Source organism: Atta colombica, unplaced genomic scaffold (assembly GCF_001594045.1).
Source record: "Atta colombica isolate Treedump-2 unplaced genomic scaffold, Acol1.0 scaffold22, whole genome shotgun sequence".
Lineage (NCBI taxonomy): Eukaryota > Metazoa > Arthropoda > Insecta > Hymenoptera > Formicidae > Atta > Atta colombica.
This window is the reverse complement of record NW_017259316.1, coordinates 14,681-34,798: the sequence shown is the minus strand read 5'-3', so window position 1 is coordinate 34,798 and position 20,118 is coordinate 14,681. Positions and strand designations below refer to the sequence as shown.

At 27.3% G+C, this 20,118-nt stretch overlaps 1 protein-coding gene across 1 annotated transcript; it reads right to left on the bottom strand.

Moving 5' to 3' along the window:
- Positions 1-13,409: 13,409 nt before the first annotated feature.
- Positions 13,410-19,989, bottom strand: LOC108687870 (UDP-glucuronosyltransferase 2B14-like). The gene is given in 9 exon segments (XM_018193886.1): positions 13,410-13,707; positions 14,819-15,038; positions 16,148-16,370; positions 16,813-16,909; positions 16,911-17,215; positions 17,342-17,416; positions 17,418-17,582; positions 17,836-17,918; positions 19,678-19,989. Coding segments are annotated over 9 exon segments (1,491 nt in total). The 5' UTR covers positions 19,703-19,989.
- Positions 19,990-20,118: the final 129 nt, after the last annotated feature.

The window sequence follows — 20,118 nt, the reverse complement described above, 5'->3', positions numbered from 1 at the left end:
TCATATACTTTATGCATAAGATGAGGAAATGTAACATATTTCATATGTTCCGAATGTTCCGCTTAAATTTTTATGTGTTAATTTAACATAAGATGAATATATGTTAGAAGATAAATATTATTAAGAAGAAACATAAAAAGGTAAATACTGACATAAGATTATAAACAATAATGAAATGAAAACATAATTTTTAAATGAAACATTTATGATATATTAAATTACACATACTTTAATCATTTATTCTTAGAATTTACGTTTTGAAACATACATATATATTTTTATGTTATTTACTCACAATTTATATTATTTTGATACTAAAAAATGTTGAATGTTAATAATTAATTATTTATTTAAATAGTTTATTTAAAAATCCTATAGTCAAACTATTTGAATAACATATAATCACATTATATTAAATTAACTTGACTGGAATATGTTAAAAAATTTCTACAAAAATTTAACAAGAACTTGAATGTTCTGTTTTCAATACAAATACGAAATATTTTTATGTATGAGAAATTTGTATTAATAAAGACATCGATACAAAATTGAAACTAATGAAATTAAAATTTTAATTCTATAAACATAAAAAATTGTTCTCTTTATTTGTTAGAAATAATAAATTTTTTAATAATTTTTTTAATACTGCAAGATTTTTTTATGCATATATGTAACATCGAAAATTGTGTTTATAATCAATATTAAATATATTACAATTCCATATATGCATATATATATATATATATATATACATATAATATCTATATATAAAATTATCCTTATGTAGTTATTAATTAGTTATTCGACTTTTGTGAATAATTATTTTCGCGTACTTATCAATTACCAGAGAGAAACTTCTCTAATTACATTGAAATCCTTATAAGTAGATATAGTATTGCAATAGATCACAGAAAAAATATACGTATATAATACAATTTGCATGCAGTCTTCCCATCCTCATCATCTATCCCAAATCATCTTCTCAATCCATTTCTCCTCAACAATTATTTCATTGACTCTCTTCCTAGTTTTTCCGATTTTCTTTCACTCTCTCAAATTCACCCTCTCTTTTCCATCTAAAACCTCGTCATTCCTAATTTTTTTTCTTTTACTCCTATCATAGCCACCTATCTTTTTAATATCCTGAAGACTATAAAACTCACTTCTACCGAATTTATGAAATTTAATGTACTTTTAATAAAATTTTCATTTCATTTAAAAAATTACTGTAACTTAAATCATTCATTATTTTTAATTTCGTTCATAACTACTTTAGCTTTATTTACTTATAAAGGAACATGTGTTTATATTTCTAACAGTGCAGTTGATCACGAATTGTTTCTCCTTCTTTCCTTTAGCCTATCTTCTTCCGCTCTATCATTTTTACATTCCTTCCTTACTACTCAACGTGTTTTTTATAATTCTCCCTCTTTTTCTTGTCCTCTCTGATGTTTCCCAAGGTTCTATCATTGGTCCTTTACTCTTTACGATATTTACCGCTCTACTCACTTCCATATCATTTAACTTCAAATTCATGTATGCTGACAATGACGTATTATGATACTCTTTTCATCCGAAGTTTCCTCTGCGGCTGCTGACATAAACCAATCTTTGCTCTATCATATGTAGAGTGGGCCTCTTCCAATGCACTTTTAGCTCTTCTAAATCCTCTTTATTTGTTACAAGATCACCCTCCTTTCCTTTACTATCCCTTCTCTCTTCTTTCAATATTCTCCTTAATCACTCACAAATCTCTCTCTCTCTTTCTTTCTGTTAAAATTCTTGGAGTCCATTTTGACCTCTCCTTTTACTTTTAGCGAGCATATCGTAATGAAATGTCGCGCAGCCTTCTTACATCTCCGCCTTTTATATCCATTTCGTCACATCCTATCAATCTCCCAGAAATTCCTAGTATCCCAACTGTTTGTAATTTCCTTGTTTGATTTGATCTATATACCAACATTATCTCAAAAATTGCTTACCCGAGTCCAGCGTGTTCAGAATTCATGTCGTTACTCTTTTAATATACGTAAGTATGATTATATCTCTCCTTGTTTCTTGCGCTTCGGTTGATTCCAGATACATCAGTGTTATGTTCTTCATTTATGTTATCTTGTTTTTCGTCTCCTTCTGTCTGATATTCCTCGATTCCTCTGTAATCTTCTGTTCTTGACTCCGACCTTTATTCTGATGATACGACAGACACATGGTATCGTAATTCCTTATCCTTCCCCAAACATCGAACTTCCAAATTTCAAAGTTGCGTTTTTCTATACTGCCACAAAATTTTACAACATGCTAACCTCTTCTATCCGCTCTTTCCTTTCGTTTCGCTCTGCCGCTACTAATTGTAAGTTCGTATCAACTCTTTATTTCTATTTACTTTAATTGACAGTATTTCCTATAATAATTCCGTTCTTTTTAACTGTCTCTGTTTATTACGTAATAAGTCTGCGTTTATTATTTTAATCATGCTCTCGTGCAATTATATTACTTACATCATTCTTGTCCTCTACTTTCTTAAAACTATCGAGTTATTTACTAAGCAAGAAGCTTATCTTTCTGGAATTGTACTCATGTTTCTGTAATTTGTAATTTCGTTTTCTAGAAGGCTTAGCAACAGCAGTTCTGCTGATGCCTTATTTGTGTATGCTTTTGTAATTTCTCTATATACAATAAATAATAATAATAATAATAATAATAATAATAATAATAATGATAACAATAATATATTTCCTAATGATTAAAAACTCATATTTTATTGATGTAAATTGTCATATTTATAATTATATATAGAGAATTATATATAGAGAATAAGATAGTATTATGGCCAGTGATATTGTGACCTCTCTTAATATCTCCGCTATTGTATAGCGAATCCTAATGATTACTTGTAATATTATTTGTTCAATAATTCGTCGTTACACTATGGCACTAATATACCAATAATCAATAGCCAGCACTTATTATAATGTATTTTTAATTTCGAGTATTTCAAAACGTTCCTGAGATACATTTTAGCATTTAACACCTAAAATTTACACCTTTCTCATTTTTCTTAAACTTGAATATTATCACAGGAATATATGTATTTTTTGAGTGTGTTGTTTGCTAACATTTTATTTAACTGTATATGTATGTTCTAAGTTATGCAAATTTGAACAATAGCATGACATTTTGCTAATATGGTCTTCTATAAGTATTGATTATTCACGGCCTCTCTTTTGAGATTTCCATATTAAAATAATTATTTGATAATCGATTGTAACTCTACTGTTCTAATCTATAGTTTATATTACGTGTTTATATGACATTTAGTACTATTTTTAGTACTGAGCATCTTATATGCAGAAATTATATGTGAATGTATATACATTTATTTACATACATTTTAAAATGTTTTACTTTCTTATTAATTTTGTGATCAAATATTGTTTTCCAAACAAAACTAATTTTTCACACCCATTGTTTTTCTTCGAGTCATTATATAATATCGCCACATTTTTATTAATAATGTTCTAAGTAATAAATATTTCGTAACTTTGAATCCAGAATCGATTAAACAACATTTTAATGAATATATTATCAAGTTTTAAATTAAATATTAATTATTAATAAAGTTATTGTGTAAAATGTAACTGTCATAATACCATCTTTTCCTCTAATATAATATAATATTGTATTAGAAGATAAGGTATAATACAATAATATTATATTATAAAAATTTGTTTAACACTTCTTTTCAAATAAAAGTATGATAACATGATATAAAAAGTTAATAAGAGTCAGAAAATATAAAAAGTCTCCATTATTCGTTTAACATAAGCATAATTGAAATAGATATAACAAATAAGAAAATTAAAATGTTACAGAATGCAATACTAAGTAGAATTACATATTTCGACCTTATATTTAGGCCCTCTTCAGATGTACAAATTATCCGACACTGTAAAAATTATTATTCAAATATTAAGAAAGCGACTATTTTAATTAGATAAGTGTTAAGTCAAAGAAACGAAAAGTTATTCGTCAAGCGAGTGGTTGACTGATTGCGAAAATTTTTCATTGTCTAGGGAGAACATGAAGAAACGTAAAAACGTTATAAGATATATAACTTAAAAAATTTTTTTTAAAACAAGTATAATACATCTCTCTGGTAAATCTCTCAGAGTCCGACAATTGAAAAAATCCATATTAATATTGAAAAAAATTGTCAAATTTTGATATCAAAAGAAATAAAAAATTAATATTAAACAAGTAAATATAATGTCCAATGTATAAAATAAAAAATAAAGAAAACTGTCCACGTTCTCGACGAATTCGAGAACTGTACTGCGATAAATTTTGACAATGCAAAGTCAAATCTTATTTAAATTATACTCGAAATATATGATTTATGAAGACCTTCTGTGTCTGTCTGTAGGTTAAGTCCGTGGTTAATCCATATTTTTTCAGGCAAATTTTTCAATTTTTTTTCCACCCGACGTCCCAAAAGAAAGGCATAATTTTTAACTTAATGACAGAATTTTTTTGTTGTCGGATTCCATTTTTCAAAAATATAACTCTCATTGTGATAGAACATTTTGATAGAAAACGATTTTCCGCTGAAGTTCATTTTTGATATCACTCGGAAAAGGTTGTCTAGAACTAACAACTTAGAAAATAATGAAGAATCAATTAATCTTGATTTACCGTACCTTTTGTACCGACTTTAACAGAAAAATTTAAATAATTTAATAGAAATGGTATCAAAGTCTCTTATTATAATACAAACAAATTAAAGAAATTTATTAAAGTACATAAAGATCCTTTGGACTTTTTCTCGAAGTCTAATGTTGTTTATAAGATAAACTATAATGACTGTGATCTTACGTGGAACAAACGAGAAGGAAGTTGAAAACTTTGATTTTAGAACATCGAAATCATATATGATGGAACATCAGCTCTAAATCGATAATAACAGATCATCGATCGCAATCATGATTTTGTTTGAAACATCACATCTTGGATGTGATGAACAAGAACATTCAAATCTTGGATGAAGAACCAATGTACGATAAACGCCTTGTCTCAAAGATGCTTAACATTAAAAAACAGAGTAACAGTCTTAACCTACAGACAGAAGATTTTCATAAATATATTCCGATTATATAATATAATACTGTATTATATTATATTAGAAGATAAGGTATAATACAATAATATTGTACAATATTATTGTATTATACCTTATCTATTATATTATAAAAATTTGTTTAACATTTCTTTTTAGATAAAAGTACGACAATATGATATAAAAGGCTAATAAGAGTTAAAAACATAAAAAGTCTCCATATGATGTGGATCATAACTGACGAGAAAATATCTTCTCTTCTCTGTCGGTGTAGTTTGAGTAATGTAGAAGTTATTGCAATGGATTAATTCGAATTTCTGTACGTTATATTATTTATATTGCTTTGTAATAAATATCTGACAGTACACAGATGATGCATCGTGTTTCACGCATGATGCGCATGATGTTTCATCCTTGTTTACTTTCTTGAGTATTCTTGATAGTTGTTATTTGATGAACAATAAAGATAACTAATGCATTATATTTGAAAACACACGTAGTTAAAAAGAAAACATTATTTGATCAATAATTCTGCAGATATACAAGATGATCAATGGGAATGAGTTGAAACTATAAGGTTATTACTTCGTAATAAGTAGGCCGGACAAAATGAATCAAACGCGATTTTGTGAAGAAAACTTTTTAATTCAATTTTATTATTACTACACATATGAAAAATATGTGTAATTATTTAGCAATTGACACGTTACAAAAAAAGATGCAAAAGTATGCTTGCGTGCATAAATCAATGATGTCACATCCAGTCTCGCGTTCAAGCGACTCATCGCGGCGTTCAATACAGATCGTGTACTCGTCATTCGTGGAAACAGAAATACCTTTCTATCTTAATAAATAACAGGAATCTTAATAATGGAACTGTCAATACAAGTATAATTCCGAATTCCTACAAAGTGTGAAACATGAATGTGAACATAGGCATTAGCAAAATTTTTTTAAAGTTCAGGGGACACGAATACCGTATATAAGCATATACATTACCCTTTTTCTATAATATTTCTATTGTTAAATAATTATATACTTTTACACACACACACGCGCGCGCGCACACACACACACACACACACACACACACACACGACAATAAAATTGACAAGTTTTCTCTACAAAATGCCGTTTCATTCATTTTATTCAGTCTATTATTTATTGCAAACCATATTTAGTTTCAACTTGATCCCATTAGTCACTCTGTATTTATTCGATCAATATGAAATTCTGATACAAATTTAACGGAAAAGCGACATATAATTCGATTAACGAGATCAATGATTATTCTATAAAAAATTTTAATTTATTTACATTGAAAAATTTATTTGACCAATAAAAAACTATGATAATTAATAAGAATATTTAATAAGAATATTCTTCGTTCTCATAATTTTTACAAAAATTCTGTTTCATCTGTTTTTAAAAGACATATTGATTGAATCAATCACAATTAACGCAACGATAGTTTTTCTTCAGTGTGATTTTACGAAAAATGGATTTTCTGGCAAACAACAAAAATAGATAAATAAAATAAACAGTTTTTTTTATCACAAATTCTAGAATGGAATGCCAAGCTCTCAAAAATATTAATACAACAGAGATCATAAATAATAAATGCAACATTATATTTTTTATTATAACATTTGTTATCTCGGTACTATTTCCCCCACTCTAAACATTGCTAGGAATAGGAGAAATAATTAATGCTTTGTAATGCAATATCATTCGCATTTGAAAATTTGCTAATTTCATAAATAAATTGTTGAAGCATAATATGACAGCGGTTTTATAACGGGGAGATAGTTTGCTTTATATAAATCGATTACCTATAGTATCGTTTGCGTACTTAACTTACGACAATCCATTTGCGCAAAATTATTGCCTACATGTATTATTGCCTACAATTACACTAGTTTACAACAAAAAATTACTTTGGACCGGACTACGAGTCTCTTACAGTTTTTTGGACTGAAATCCTGATTTGACTGATCGCCGAAAGCGAAAAAGCTTTCTAGCACGTCAGATTTCCAAGATAATTGAGTTGAATATGTAAAAAATAATTTTTTGCAATATTTGACAATTTTTTATAAAGAAGATGAATGTTAAATTTTTTTGAAATTTCGATCAGAAGTCATGAATACATTGTACATCCTTTCTAAAATGTATTTTTTTTTATTTCAATACGTTATTTTTTAGCCATGTTATAAAGAATTAAAGATAGAAGTTATTTCCAATGAGGACTCCGGCAGCGTAACATATGTATGCGGATTAATTTTTTAAAGTCATATTTTGATAATTTATCTTAACACTTTTCTGAACACAATTATGAGACTAATCCACTGGTATAATGAAAATACATAATTGCTTTAAAAAAAAATGCAATTTATAATATGCAACTACATATCTTTTTTATAAAACAACTTTCTCTCTCTCTCTCTCTCTATTGTTTGTCTATGTGCATGTACCAAAATGTGATCTTAAAAAATTAATATATACGCATATGACACTACCGGAGTCCCCATATTCGAAATAGCTCCTACCTTTAATCTTAAATAAAAAATTAAGTATGAAATAAAAAAAATGTATTTTAAAGAAGATGAACAATATATTCATGACTATTGATCGAAATTTCCAAATAAGATTCATCTTCTTTATAAAAAAATGTCAAATATCAAAAAATCATTTTTTATATATTAGCCCTCAATTATTTTGGAAATCTGAAATACTGAATTTTTTCGCTTGTGGCATCGTTTTTATCATCCACAAATCTATAACAGACCTGTAAATCCAGTCCAAAGTAATTGAAAAAAATAATTTTTTTGTAAAATAATGTTATTACTGCCTCCAGTTCGATTGCTTATTGTCTACAGCTCGATTAGGTATTATTCTCTATTTTAAAAAACATAAATTTTGTTTTAAAGCACAAATTTTTTGCTTCAGAAACGAATTCTCTATTTTAAAACAAATTTTCTGTTCTAAAAATATAAATTATTTTCTTACTTAACTTTAATTTTATATTTATGCGCAAAAGTGCCTGTAGGCAATTAAGCTATAGGCAATATTACATGTAAGTAGTGTGCCCGATAAATACACAAATTTGTAATTGAGCTCCAAATTGTATTTATTCAAAATTTTGGGTTTCCAAAAAATAATTATTCATAAAAAAATTATGAACATTTAATGAGTATCCATATTCTTTTAAACAAAATATAAACTGAAAAAAGCTCTAATAAGCAATCGTTATCTTTGAACTATAACTGACACTTTGATGACTTGAAGTAAAAAAAATGAATTTTATTTATTTTTGTCATTGTGATATTCAGATTTTATAAAGGAAACTTTGAAATTTTGAAAAATATATCTAGAAAGCAATACATTTTTTTATTTATAAATATCTATTTCATAAAGCGCCATATATTTCGATATAATCACAGTCCCCCTTGTAGAAAAGTGCTACTGAGGAGTATTTTGAGACATTACTGCACTACAGCACTACTATATAGTAGTAGTATAGTATGGAACCGATTTAAAAACGTATCTGATTAAATAAGATGGAACCGATTTAAAAATCTGCCAATTTTTTAAGTTTTACAAGCACACAGAATGTAAGAAGTAGCTCTTTCCTAATATTTATCACATTTTCTAAATGTCCAGAATTCTCTAAATCAACTTTAAACTATAGTTTCATCGTTCAATTTTTTATAAGCAACATTATTGTATACATATTTGGTCAAAATAAAATGTACTGATTAATAATACAGATTTCAATGTAATGGCAAAGGGAAATTAAATAACAGCTTTGACATATTTTATGCACTATATATACGAGTAGTTTTTAAGAAAGTATGATGATGATAGCTCATTGATAATAGGGTAAAATGAAGCAGATACTATAGCTATGCGTGATTTTCCATGAAAATCTGGAATGTAAGAGTGCTTCATTCTCAACACCTAATTGCTTGGATAAAAATGGCTTGGACAAGCGGTTTTAGTGAGTTGTGAGTTTCATTGAAAGGAATAAAATAGTAGCACAGTTTGAAGTGATTCTGACGTAGTTCAAAAAACGGTCTTATTGACATCCTCCCTTTTGTTACAATAATGATTAACTAACTATACTAAAAATTGTTTGAGAAATAATAATATTTTCCATGTAAATCGCGATTAATGATGCTAATAAAAAAACGCAAAAAAGAGATAACAAAAATTAACTCCAACTTTACTTTCTTAAAAATTATTGTAAATAATATCCGCAACGCTTGTCACAAACGATATTACACAACAATCTTATTATTATATATTAATTTAATATTAGAAAAAAATGTAGAGTCAAAAGAACAAAAAATGTTTTGTTACATACTAATTAAATTATTAGCTTTTTTACAATTAATTTTGAATGACAATCCCGTTCTTCTATAATAATAAAGTAATATAATATTATACATACGCTTCTTTTCCATAATCCAAATCTATATAATTCACTATCTGTGTCATTCTTGTTTTTCATTCAATATATTAAAAGCTAAATTTTAACAATGTATTACAAGACAAAGGGCAAATTAACTTAAATCAAATTCTGGTAAAGATAAATGGATGATTAGAATTCTTAATAAATGAATAATAAATATTCTTAATTATGGATAATTTTTGATAAACTATAAGAATAATTTTACGTTCCTTTAATTTATAAAAAACATTATATTGTGCACATTAATTTCCATATACTACATAAAACACATTGAAGTTAACTTAAATTCAAGTCGATATGTCGTTAAAATGTCATAAATAAAAACCATCCATTAAAAACCTTGGAACCAAACGAGTATAAAAACATAATTGCAAGAATAATTACGTTTATAGACGTTTATGCTCTGTAATAATATATACATATAAAAAAATTTTTCGAGGAATAAGCAATCTAATCTAAATCATATGTGTGTTTATTCTGTCACTCACTACTTGTTAGTTGATGTGTATACTTCATCCAACATATCAAGCATCTTACAGTAATTCTTACAAAGTTTCTAGAAAATCTGCAAGAACTATTTCTGAAATTCTTAAAGTTATTAACACGCTTGTGTCTCGTGCTGCAAGAATTACTTTAAATTACTTGTCGACTTGAAAATTATGACAAAGACGCTACAAACATTGGCACTATTACTGATCATCGACTCATTCTGCAGTTTGTATTCGTTCGAATATCCTATTGGACATCCTAGACCATATTTCTCCTACCTGTATATCTGGATCGTATGAAGCTTTTTTACTTCGTTTACTATCCTTCTTCACTATTATTGCTAATCTACATATTATTATGCATTTATCGACAAGTTATATCATAATATTGCATGGTGGCAAATATCGTAACAGTGATCATCGCGATTATATCGACTTATTAGCTTTTATTTTAAGTTCTTTTATTTTAAAGTAAAAGTTTTTAGATGTGACTCATAGTCCATAATATTACTTGATCTTTTAAAATTTCTTAACTTTTCTTTAATTATTGTTTCCATTGGGAGCATTAAAGGCGTCTTGACCCCACAATTCTAATTAATACAAGAACCCCGCACAAATCTTATGAAAAATAAATTTCAGTGAAATCGCAGAACCTTCGCAGTAGTATTCGGCTATCTTTAAGGATTAATATCTTGTTAACTATTGGAGAAACTTATAAAATAGTAGAGGACTTTTCGACTCAGTTTAGTCCGTTCTACCTGCCCATGAAATATTTGGCGATTATTTTCAAACTGTATATACGATGTATCACAATTCTAAACGATATTGGAATGTATTAGTGAAGGTAATTAATCCTTTTAATGCTCTTTTATAAAAGAATTTAATTTATTAAATTCTATATAGATTAAATGTACTCGATTATTTTTTACAAAATCTTTTGAAATTTTCCGATATTTAAAGCATATAGGAAATAGTACAGAGTTATCTAAATGTTAGGAGTATTCTTTCTGTGTATATCTCTTTCTCTGTTTCTTTACTGCTAAGTTATTTAAACTTAATGTGTAATCTTTGTTTAAAGATTAAAAATTAAACCTAAGGAGCATCTATTAATAAGTAGTATGTTGTATTAATGATTAATCGAAAATTTTTTTTCATGGAAAATGGGATGCGACAGTAACAAAATCTTATCAATTTGTAGCGTGTCGCGATCACGACAGTGGATCCCACTACACATACGCACACATATATTCATTATTTAAATCGGAACGACCAAAAAAAGGATAGCCGCGTTTGGCGCTGCATTATCGCTGAGACGAGTAACGACAGGTCTGTCGTCTGAAAAACTAACAGCCAATCAGAGAATTTCGCGTCTAAACAATCACGACGATTGGCCGCGATCGGCCACGAATTCTATAAAATTTAGTACTCTCCGCGGGTGACACCAGAAGCATTAAGACGACACTGCGTTACAGAGCGACATAGCATTACGAGTATTACGAAGCCGAGACTTTGCATGGGAGCAAGGCCTCGCTCAACATTATAAGTATATTACAAATTAAATAACACGTAAACATATATCACGTTGATTATATCCAGGGTTGAATATATATAACGCCTTACAAATAACGTGTTATTTGTAATGTCATTATCGTTACAAGTTAACTTTTTTCGAATAGGTAACGAACGACGTTACATTTTCTTCTAAATAATGATAACGCAATTACGTTTTTGGGGTAATAGTAACAATTTTACTAGTTACTTTTATCATTACTTTATTTCTAATTAGTCATGTGTAATTATAATCCTAGAAAACAGAGATAAAACATTAACAATTGGATTGGCTGTCTAAATCATCGATCATATCTTTTTTTCATTGTATTTACAGTTTACACGTATAGATTAACTCAGATATAACCTTTACAATATATTTAATTTCTTAAAATAAAATTTTTTCTGTGTCATATTTTACAAATTACATATGATTATAATGTAGATTACAAACAATACTATTTTTTTTATTATAATATCATTTTATCCTTAGAGTATTCACGATGAGTCATTCGTATCTTGTTTCTATCTTTCAGAATACATCTGACTAAATAATTCTTTCTATCCTTTCCTCCTTTTTAAATTTTTACAACTTCATAAATTTTTAAAGATGTTAAAATATATATTAGGAGTTTAATTATATGATTTAAAGATATCTTATTACAATTAATACAAAAAATAAATTTATTTAAGTATAAAAATTACAAACAATGCAGTATACATTATGTGATTTGACAGTATTTTTTCATTCATGAAAATAACGAACAATATTTACTATAGGCATATATTTTTTGAATTCAATTTGTCTAAAAAAAAGGAATAGAATTTTGCCATCATTTTTACATTTACCGCAAGAATCTGTATATAATTTGTATATATTCTGTTAGTGTTAAAAAAAAAAAGAAAAAATAACGATTCGTTATTTTTTAGCAAAAAGAACGGTAACGGTAACGAATTATTTTTACGAGGTAACATTGCCAATCCTGATTATATCTCTCAATTCCCATAATTAATTCAATGATTGAACCTAATTTATGGCATAAAGACACAAAAAATAAGTTTAAATATCGTACTGAAAAAAATGGATTTTTCATACTAATCATTTATCGGATAATAGCAAGCAAATACTCTTGGTATGTGCAGATAAGGAGAATGTAGTTATTCCTCATTACATTACTCATTACATTACTCATTCTTATTAAATATAATACTTAAGACTGATTACGATAACAAAATGGAAACGTCATTATGTGATACGCAATTTTAAAAAGTAATCCAATAAATTAATGGAAAACTCTTTTATTAAGTTTAATGTAATTTTTATTAACTACACAGTTTTTAAAAATTCTTAAGATATTTTATATAATATCTTAACAACTAATATTTATTATTACATTCATTTATTTTCACAATTAATAACAATATTTATACGATTAATATTATATTTTTATAAGGATTATGCGTTTCGTGGGTTTTCCTCCATGTCTAGACCCATTCTTGAAATGCCAACGTTTCATGAACCTGCAGCCCATTTCATCAGGGCGAAAAGCAGCCTGATATTCGCAAAACGCATAATCTTTGTGTAGAAAGCACTCATGGAAGCCTCAAAAATATTATTATATTTTTATAGTTGTACATTAATTTTACTTTTTTGGAATAACATTAATATTAATTAATATTAATGCAATAATATTACAGTAAGATTAACATTAATTGAAGTAAGTATAATATAGATATATGCAGTGTCTGTTGATATTTACCAATAACTCTATTTCTTTTTCATTCTCTTTCAAGCCTGTTTCCTTTTATGTAATTTATTGTTAAATGTGGTATATATCCGATAATAAAACTTAATAAATACTTTTATTATTAAGAATATACTTAACAATATTATAGTAAAATTAAGCAATAAAAATGCATAAACATCAATTAGATTTTGTTCCATCCAGCTTTGATATCTAAGTGGGGTTGCTAAAGTCCCATTTGGATGTCGGACTGCATATTCAATACCCCAAATAACTAAATCTAACGGTGGTATTGGTCGATCTCGGAATTCACTAAATAATTTTTTCATGTTTCTTGTATATCTGCAACAAATATGTATTACTATTAATATAATCGTATATCTTACCTTTTAAATTCCGTATGAGCATATCTAACTTTTTCAACTTATTTAATGTTTTTCACTGCTTACTTTTACAATTAACTTCATTCTTTTAATTTTTTTACTAATAAAAGTTCTTCAAAAGTATAGCAAGGTGACGTCATATGATATCTTTAATATCAATGGATATGTTCAGCAGAATAACTAATTAAAAAGCGATCATTAATTTTTTAATGTCTTATATTACACTCTTATATACACTCAGATCCAGCGAAAAAATGAAACAAGAATCAATCATATTAAAGAATTGCCGAACTAATCCCTTTCTATTGAATACAGCCAATACAACGTTATTAAAACGTCACTTTGTTACTTGGAACATCAAGCGTAATGAAAGTAAATCACGATGCAAAATTTTACTCTAAAAAAGATGACTCGATCATCTTGCCAATTACAATCACCAAATAATTTCATACTCTAATTTTGCGAAATACGTTGGCATGACACTTGATTTAAACTTCGTTAGAAGAAGTTTACAAAGAGAGGAAGCAGAACAACATGTAAAAATACAGCGGATGATTGGTAGAAATTTCAAATTATCAGTACACAATAAATTGTGTTAATATAATTTCATCATTTCAGTTCTATTGCTCGTTGGCCGACTTCTCTCACATGCCTGTGGTAGCACGTACGCTGGTAATACAGAATCATATGTATATCTGACGTTTCGATGGAACAATATTCGTTTTTATGAAAGTTATATTAGTAAGCAATTGAATTAGGTCGAATATGCTACACTTAAGTATGTTGTTCCCATAATGTGGTATTAAGAGATTAATTAAAAGTAAAACTGAGTATAACAAAGTATATAAATAGAAAAACAAGATTTAATCAGCTTTACAAGAGCGTTTAAATCATTTAAATCAATTATAATTAATCAATTATAATTCTACTATCTTATATTAATTTAAGCATTACTTCGAATATTATATATTATTTTTTATATTTTATATTAATTTACTGTTATATTAATTTACTGTTATAATAATTGTTTATAATAATTATGATATTAAAACGTAATCGAAATTTGATACCTTTCATCGTAAAGTATTTCTTCAACTGCATGTAATACAGTCTGCGTGGACAATGTTTTAATATCCAAGAATATTCCAACACCCTTAGCTACTAATTTTTGTGCATTGAATTTTTGGTCTACATAGAAAGGCATTACAATCATTGGTACACCTTTCCAAATGGCTTCCTGTGTACTGAGAAGACCACCATGAGTCCAAATTGCTCTGACATTCTTATGAGCTGCATATAAAAATTCATTATAATAAAAATCTCAATTGTTATAATGAATCATTCATATAAACATTTTATTAGGTATATAAATACAACGCATTTTTAAATCTAATTTTGAAATCTATTGTAAAAATAATTTTTAGAAAAACCAATTTTATTTAAAAATGCTAACAGTTATTATAAAAAGATTATAAAATATAATTGTAATATTTAAAAACTAAGATTATCTTCTAGTCTAAGATTATATAAATGTCAACAAGAAACTGTTAAAAAAAAGATTGTTTACACATTGTTCAAACATTATTGTAGAAATAATAAGACATGTAAATTTATTAATGCAACAAAATCTCCCCAGTAAACGAGAACGAATTGACAGATTGAAATGGATTCAAATTTTCAGGAATACGCTTTCGAGAACGTTAAAATGAATCCTTTTTGATCGCAATACAATAAATAAAATTTTATTCATTTATAGGTATTGCATATGAATAAAGCACATTTATATATCGTTTAATCTGAAAATAACATCAGCTTTTTTCTATGTCTTGTGAGAATATTTTTCAATTCGAAATAGGAAATGCAGTTTTTTAATCCAATCATATCCAAATAAATGGAAGAATGATTCATATGCTACTGAAGTACGCATTCAAATAGATACAAAGAGATTAAAATTTCAATCCATTTTAATCCATTCTCACTTACTCGGTTATTATGTTATACTATATTTATTATTAAAATAAAATTTTACTATAACTAATTATCCAAGACCCATTTAAAATATTCATATATTTCTCGCGTTATATATGAATATTTTTGTTACAAATGTACTGCAAAACTATATTGAAACACTAAAATGATTAAAATAACAATTCCCATCGGTAATATATAAAAATTAATGATTTTCTCAATTATAAATTATATTCTATGCTATTTTTTAAAATAATATCACAAAAAAAATTTTTACAATTTTATAGACATTTTAATTGTGAATAAAAATAGATTAAATGAACTTAATTAAAAAGAATTCATACATTAATAAAAGAAAAATTGTCTAATCATGGAGACAATATATATTGATTATCACGTTTTTTTTATATTTTTTAAGAATTATAACGTACATAAAACTTCGCTTTGCGGCATCCATTTTACAATCATCAGATTATCTGGTATTTCAAATGGCACTTCAATATCTAGCTTCCATAATACTCGTTGTTCTAATTTCGATAGAGCTAATAAAACAATCTTAATTTTGTCTAATCCGATAAATTTCCATCTCACATTTGTTCCTAACGATATTATGATAACTCCATTTTTTGCTCCATCAAGGAATGCGCGTATATCCTTTAAATAATGGTTAACTAATATTTCGAAAATAACTGTAATGTGTTATGTTACAGTTATAATATTGAGTGAGAAATTACAACTAACAAGTACATTGTATGTAACTTTGTATATTTACTAAGAATCATTCTAAAAATTCGAAAGTAAATGCTATAAATAATAATTTAATGAGACCATCTCATTAAATTTCTTCTGAATATATAATTTTTTGCTAATATGTATTTTTTGCAATTTTTATAGTTTTAAATTATAAAAAGAAGAAAAATAGATGCATGTAAAACGTTTATACTTGTAACTAACTAGCCTTCAGTTAATCTACTTGTCGAGCGGTTAAACATGATTGCTTCTTATCCATGAATCCGACAAATTACATTCGATTACTCGGCAAATATAGACTAGCTATTTTGTTCGATGTAAATATAATATATATAATTTCTCTTACTTCGGGATATGTTATGACTATTTCGCCATCAATCGGTTTTATGGCCTGAACATTCAGTCCTGCAATCTCCAAAATGTTCGGAGACAATGGAATTCCATGCAGGATGACTATTGAGTAGTACAATACCGTTTTTTTCTATTTCATGTAATGGTCTAATTGCATGACCTACGTATTTCTCAGCAAGCCGTTGCATAATAGGCAAGAAATAGTAATGTCGTATGAAATCATCAACAATAAAACATACAGTATTCCATGTTCTTTGCCATAAATCTATGGGTTTCGCAATAGGTAAATATGCATAAGGTCGAACAGTTGGATAACTTGGACCTCCTATAAGATCTTTGAGCCAAGGTGCAGGGCTAAATGGAATATATCCTACTATGGGTGGTTTACTTTTAGCAATCTGAAAAACAATATCCAATAATAACTAACAATAACAGAGTGATAATGGAAATAGCTAAATCTAATTATTGTAATAAATAAATAAAATAAATTAAGACTAATATTTAAGAAATTGCTTTATCCTTACTTCCCACAATCTGAATAAACATTTATTTAATGTAATATCTTGTAATATAATATCAAACTCAACAGTCTTGATCCCAAATTTCCAAAAGCTTTTTCGCAGCTTTAGTTTTTACCACTGCATCACATGCATGAATTCCCCATTGATATGCAGAATACATCATATATAGTGCACTATATTGTTCCCATTCAACCGGATTAAAATCTTCAGATTCTTCCATTACTTTCATCAAACTATCGAATACCTGAAAATAATAAATATTCTTTACTGTTGATGAAAAAAATATATAGAAATATGAAAATATATTGGGGGCTCAAATAATGATTTGAGATACGTTCAATATAAAATAATATTTTATAAAATAAAGATTACATTCTTTCGCCTTTGTTTCACAAATTTAAAATAATCAATTTATATTCAAGTTCCATAACATTACTTCCATCGTACGTCAAGTTCTGCGCAAGTTTATCTTTGATCTTAATCTCATGTGTGCTTACTACGTGTACATGATGGCCTTTGCGAAGCAATCCTTTCATCAAATTCGTCGTCCAGACATGATAGCTAAGTGATGGAACGGGATCTATTAATAAAATTGACAATGGTTTCGAAGTTGTCACGAGGCCGATTACAATAAAATACGCAAGGAGCAGCAAAATGAAGCAACTCGACATTGTTGTGGTAAACTTGAAAGTCTTCTACGTTCTTTAAATCAAATCTCAAGATTAAATGCCTCAGTATATTTATTTCCTTTTGTCTTCATTCTATGATCAACAGATTTTATCATATTAATTATCTCTCATTACGTAATGGCATAGTATATATACAGCTCATCTCTCCTGAGTTTAAGTTAGCCAAAATGGAGTGTGTATACGTGTAATAAATAAATTGCCCTGGCTCTTTTTCTCCTTTCTTTACTGCTCTCTCTCGCTCTCTCTCTCTCTCTCCCCCTCTCTCTCTCCCTCTCCCCCCCTCTCTCTCTCTCTCTCTCTCTCTCTCTCTCTCTCTCTCTCTCTCTCTCTCTATTTAAATGTTCGGGCATTTCAATGTTCCACTTAAACATTTGTCTTTCAAGTATACTTAGTTTAGAGTAGAAATTTAGAGGGAAGTATTACGTGTATTGTCCATTAGTGAAATGTTGTGTGAGAAATCTCTAGAGATTAGGCTAATTTTTATGAAAAAGTGATAAAATGAAAAAGTGAATAATAGTAACATAGAAAACGGAACAAGGAAGATTTCTTTTTATTTATTGTATTTTAAACTAATTTTTTTAATACATATTTGTATGTGTATTTATTCGTATGTATATATAAATTTCTTTTATAACAACTTCTCATAATGACAACAGCTTTTCATATAATTACATAATTTTTTTATACAAATATACATTTTTTAATTAATTTAACATTTTTCCTAATTTTTCTATATTTTTTCCAAAATATTTACAATTTATTTTTATTAATTTTCATAAAGTTTAAATTATTTCATTTCAATATTATGTTTATTCGCGTCGCATGCTCTAATATGCTCCAATATGTTCCTACAATAGTACTTACTCACTTCAACGAATTCATTGGATTGCGATGTGAATCTAGTGAGTTTTGCGAAGAATTTTTTTAGAGTAAGAAAAGGATGGAAAGAGAAAGAAATTTAGATGGCAACGCTAGGTAACTTACTTATTTCACGCATGCACACTCCATTTTGGCCAACGCTAATATCAAAATTGGCAAGAGAAAGTTGCGCTACTATATATATTGTGGTAATGAACTAACAATATTTTGATATCATTTGTTGGATAATTTAGGTATACTATAATACATAAAAAATAAAAAAAAGGATTACTATTAATAATGTATAAATATGTACATGGCTCGTAGTATTTATTAATTCCCTCCTATTATAAACTATTATTGACATTGATTGAATTGATACATTTAATTTACATTAAATTGCACGTAAACAATTATTCGATGTTGAGTAGGTAACATATATCGATAATTATTAATTCTTCGTTGTTGCTTTATATACACGTTGCTTTACACACGTTGTTTGCTTGGTACACACATACTTAACAATAAAGAACATACTCAAAATGCTCAAAAATGCACAGTTTTCAAATTATCGAAACTTAATGAAAAATCAGATAAATAAATCACAGCAAAAAAATAAAAAAAATATTAAAGTATCACTTTAAACACGATATGAAACACAACAAGAAATAAAGAATATCACGCACGTAATGCATGACATCCAGGTTCGATTCCCGGTGAAGGTAATATTTTTTGCAATAAAACTATTTATAGTTTTAAGTTGCTTAAGAATTATTATAAAGATATACTTACGAGCATCATTATTATTAAATTGCATGTCAACTTAATTTATTACTGCTCTAGATTTGTTGATTAGAAGTGCGTTTCAAGTCTGAAAAGAAATTCGGTGCGCAGTTTGAAGGATTGTGGTGTATATACACATGGAATTGTTTCAGTATCAAAGATCCAAGTTTGGCCATTTAGCCTTTATTTCTTAAAAACTAAAAATCATTTTCGAGCTTGAAACTTTTATTTTAGTATGCTTTTGTCTATTTTTCCAAAAAATTTTTATTTTTACTGTTCAGTATCTTTAAATAGCACATTATTTTTGGTTCTTCAATTCGATAGAACATTTTTCTAAAAAATTTAATGCTTTTACAAAAAAGTCCAAAGTTTTATCTGCAAAATATATTTTTTTTAATTCTTTTACGATTTTCCTTAACCGATCAATTATTAGACTTTAAAATTAAATTA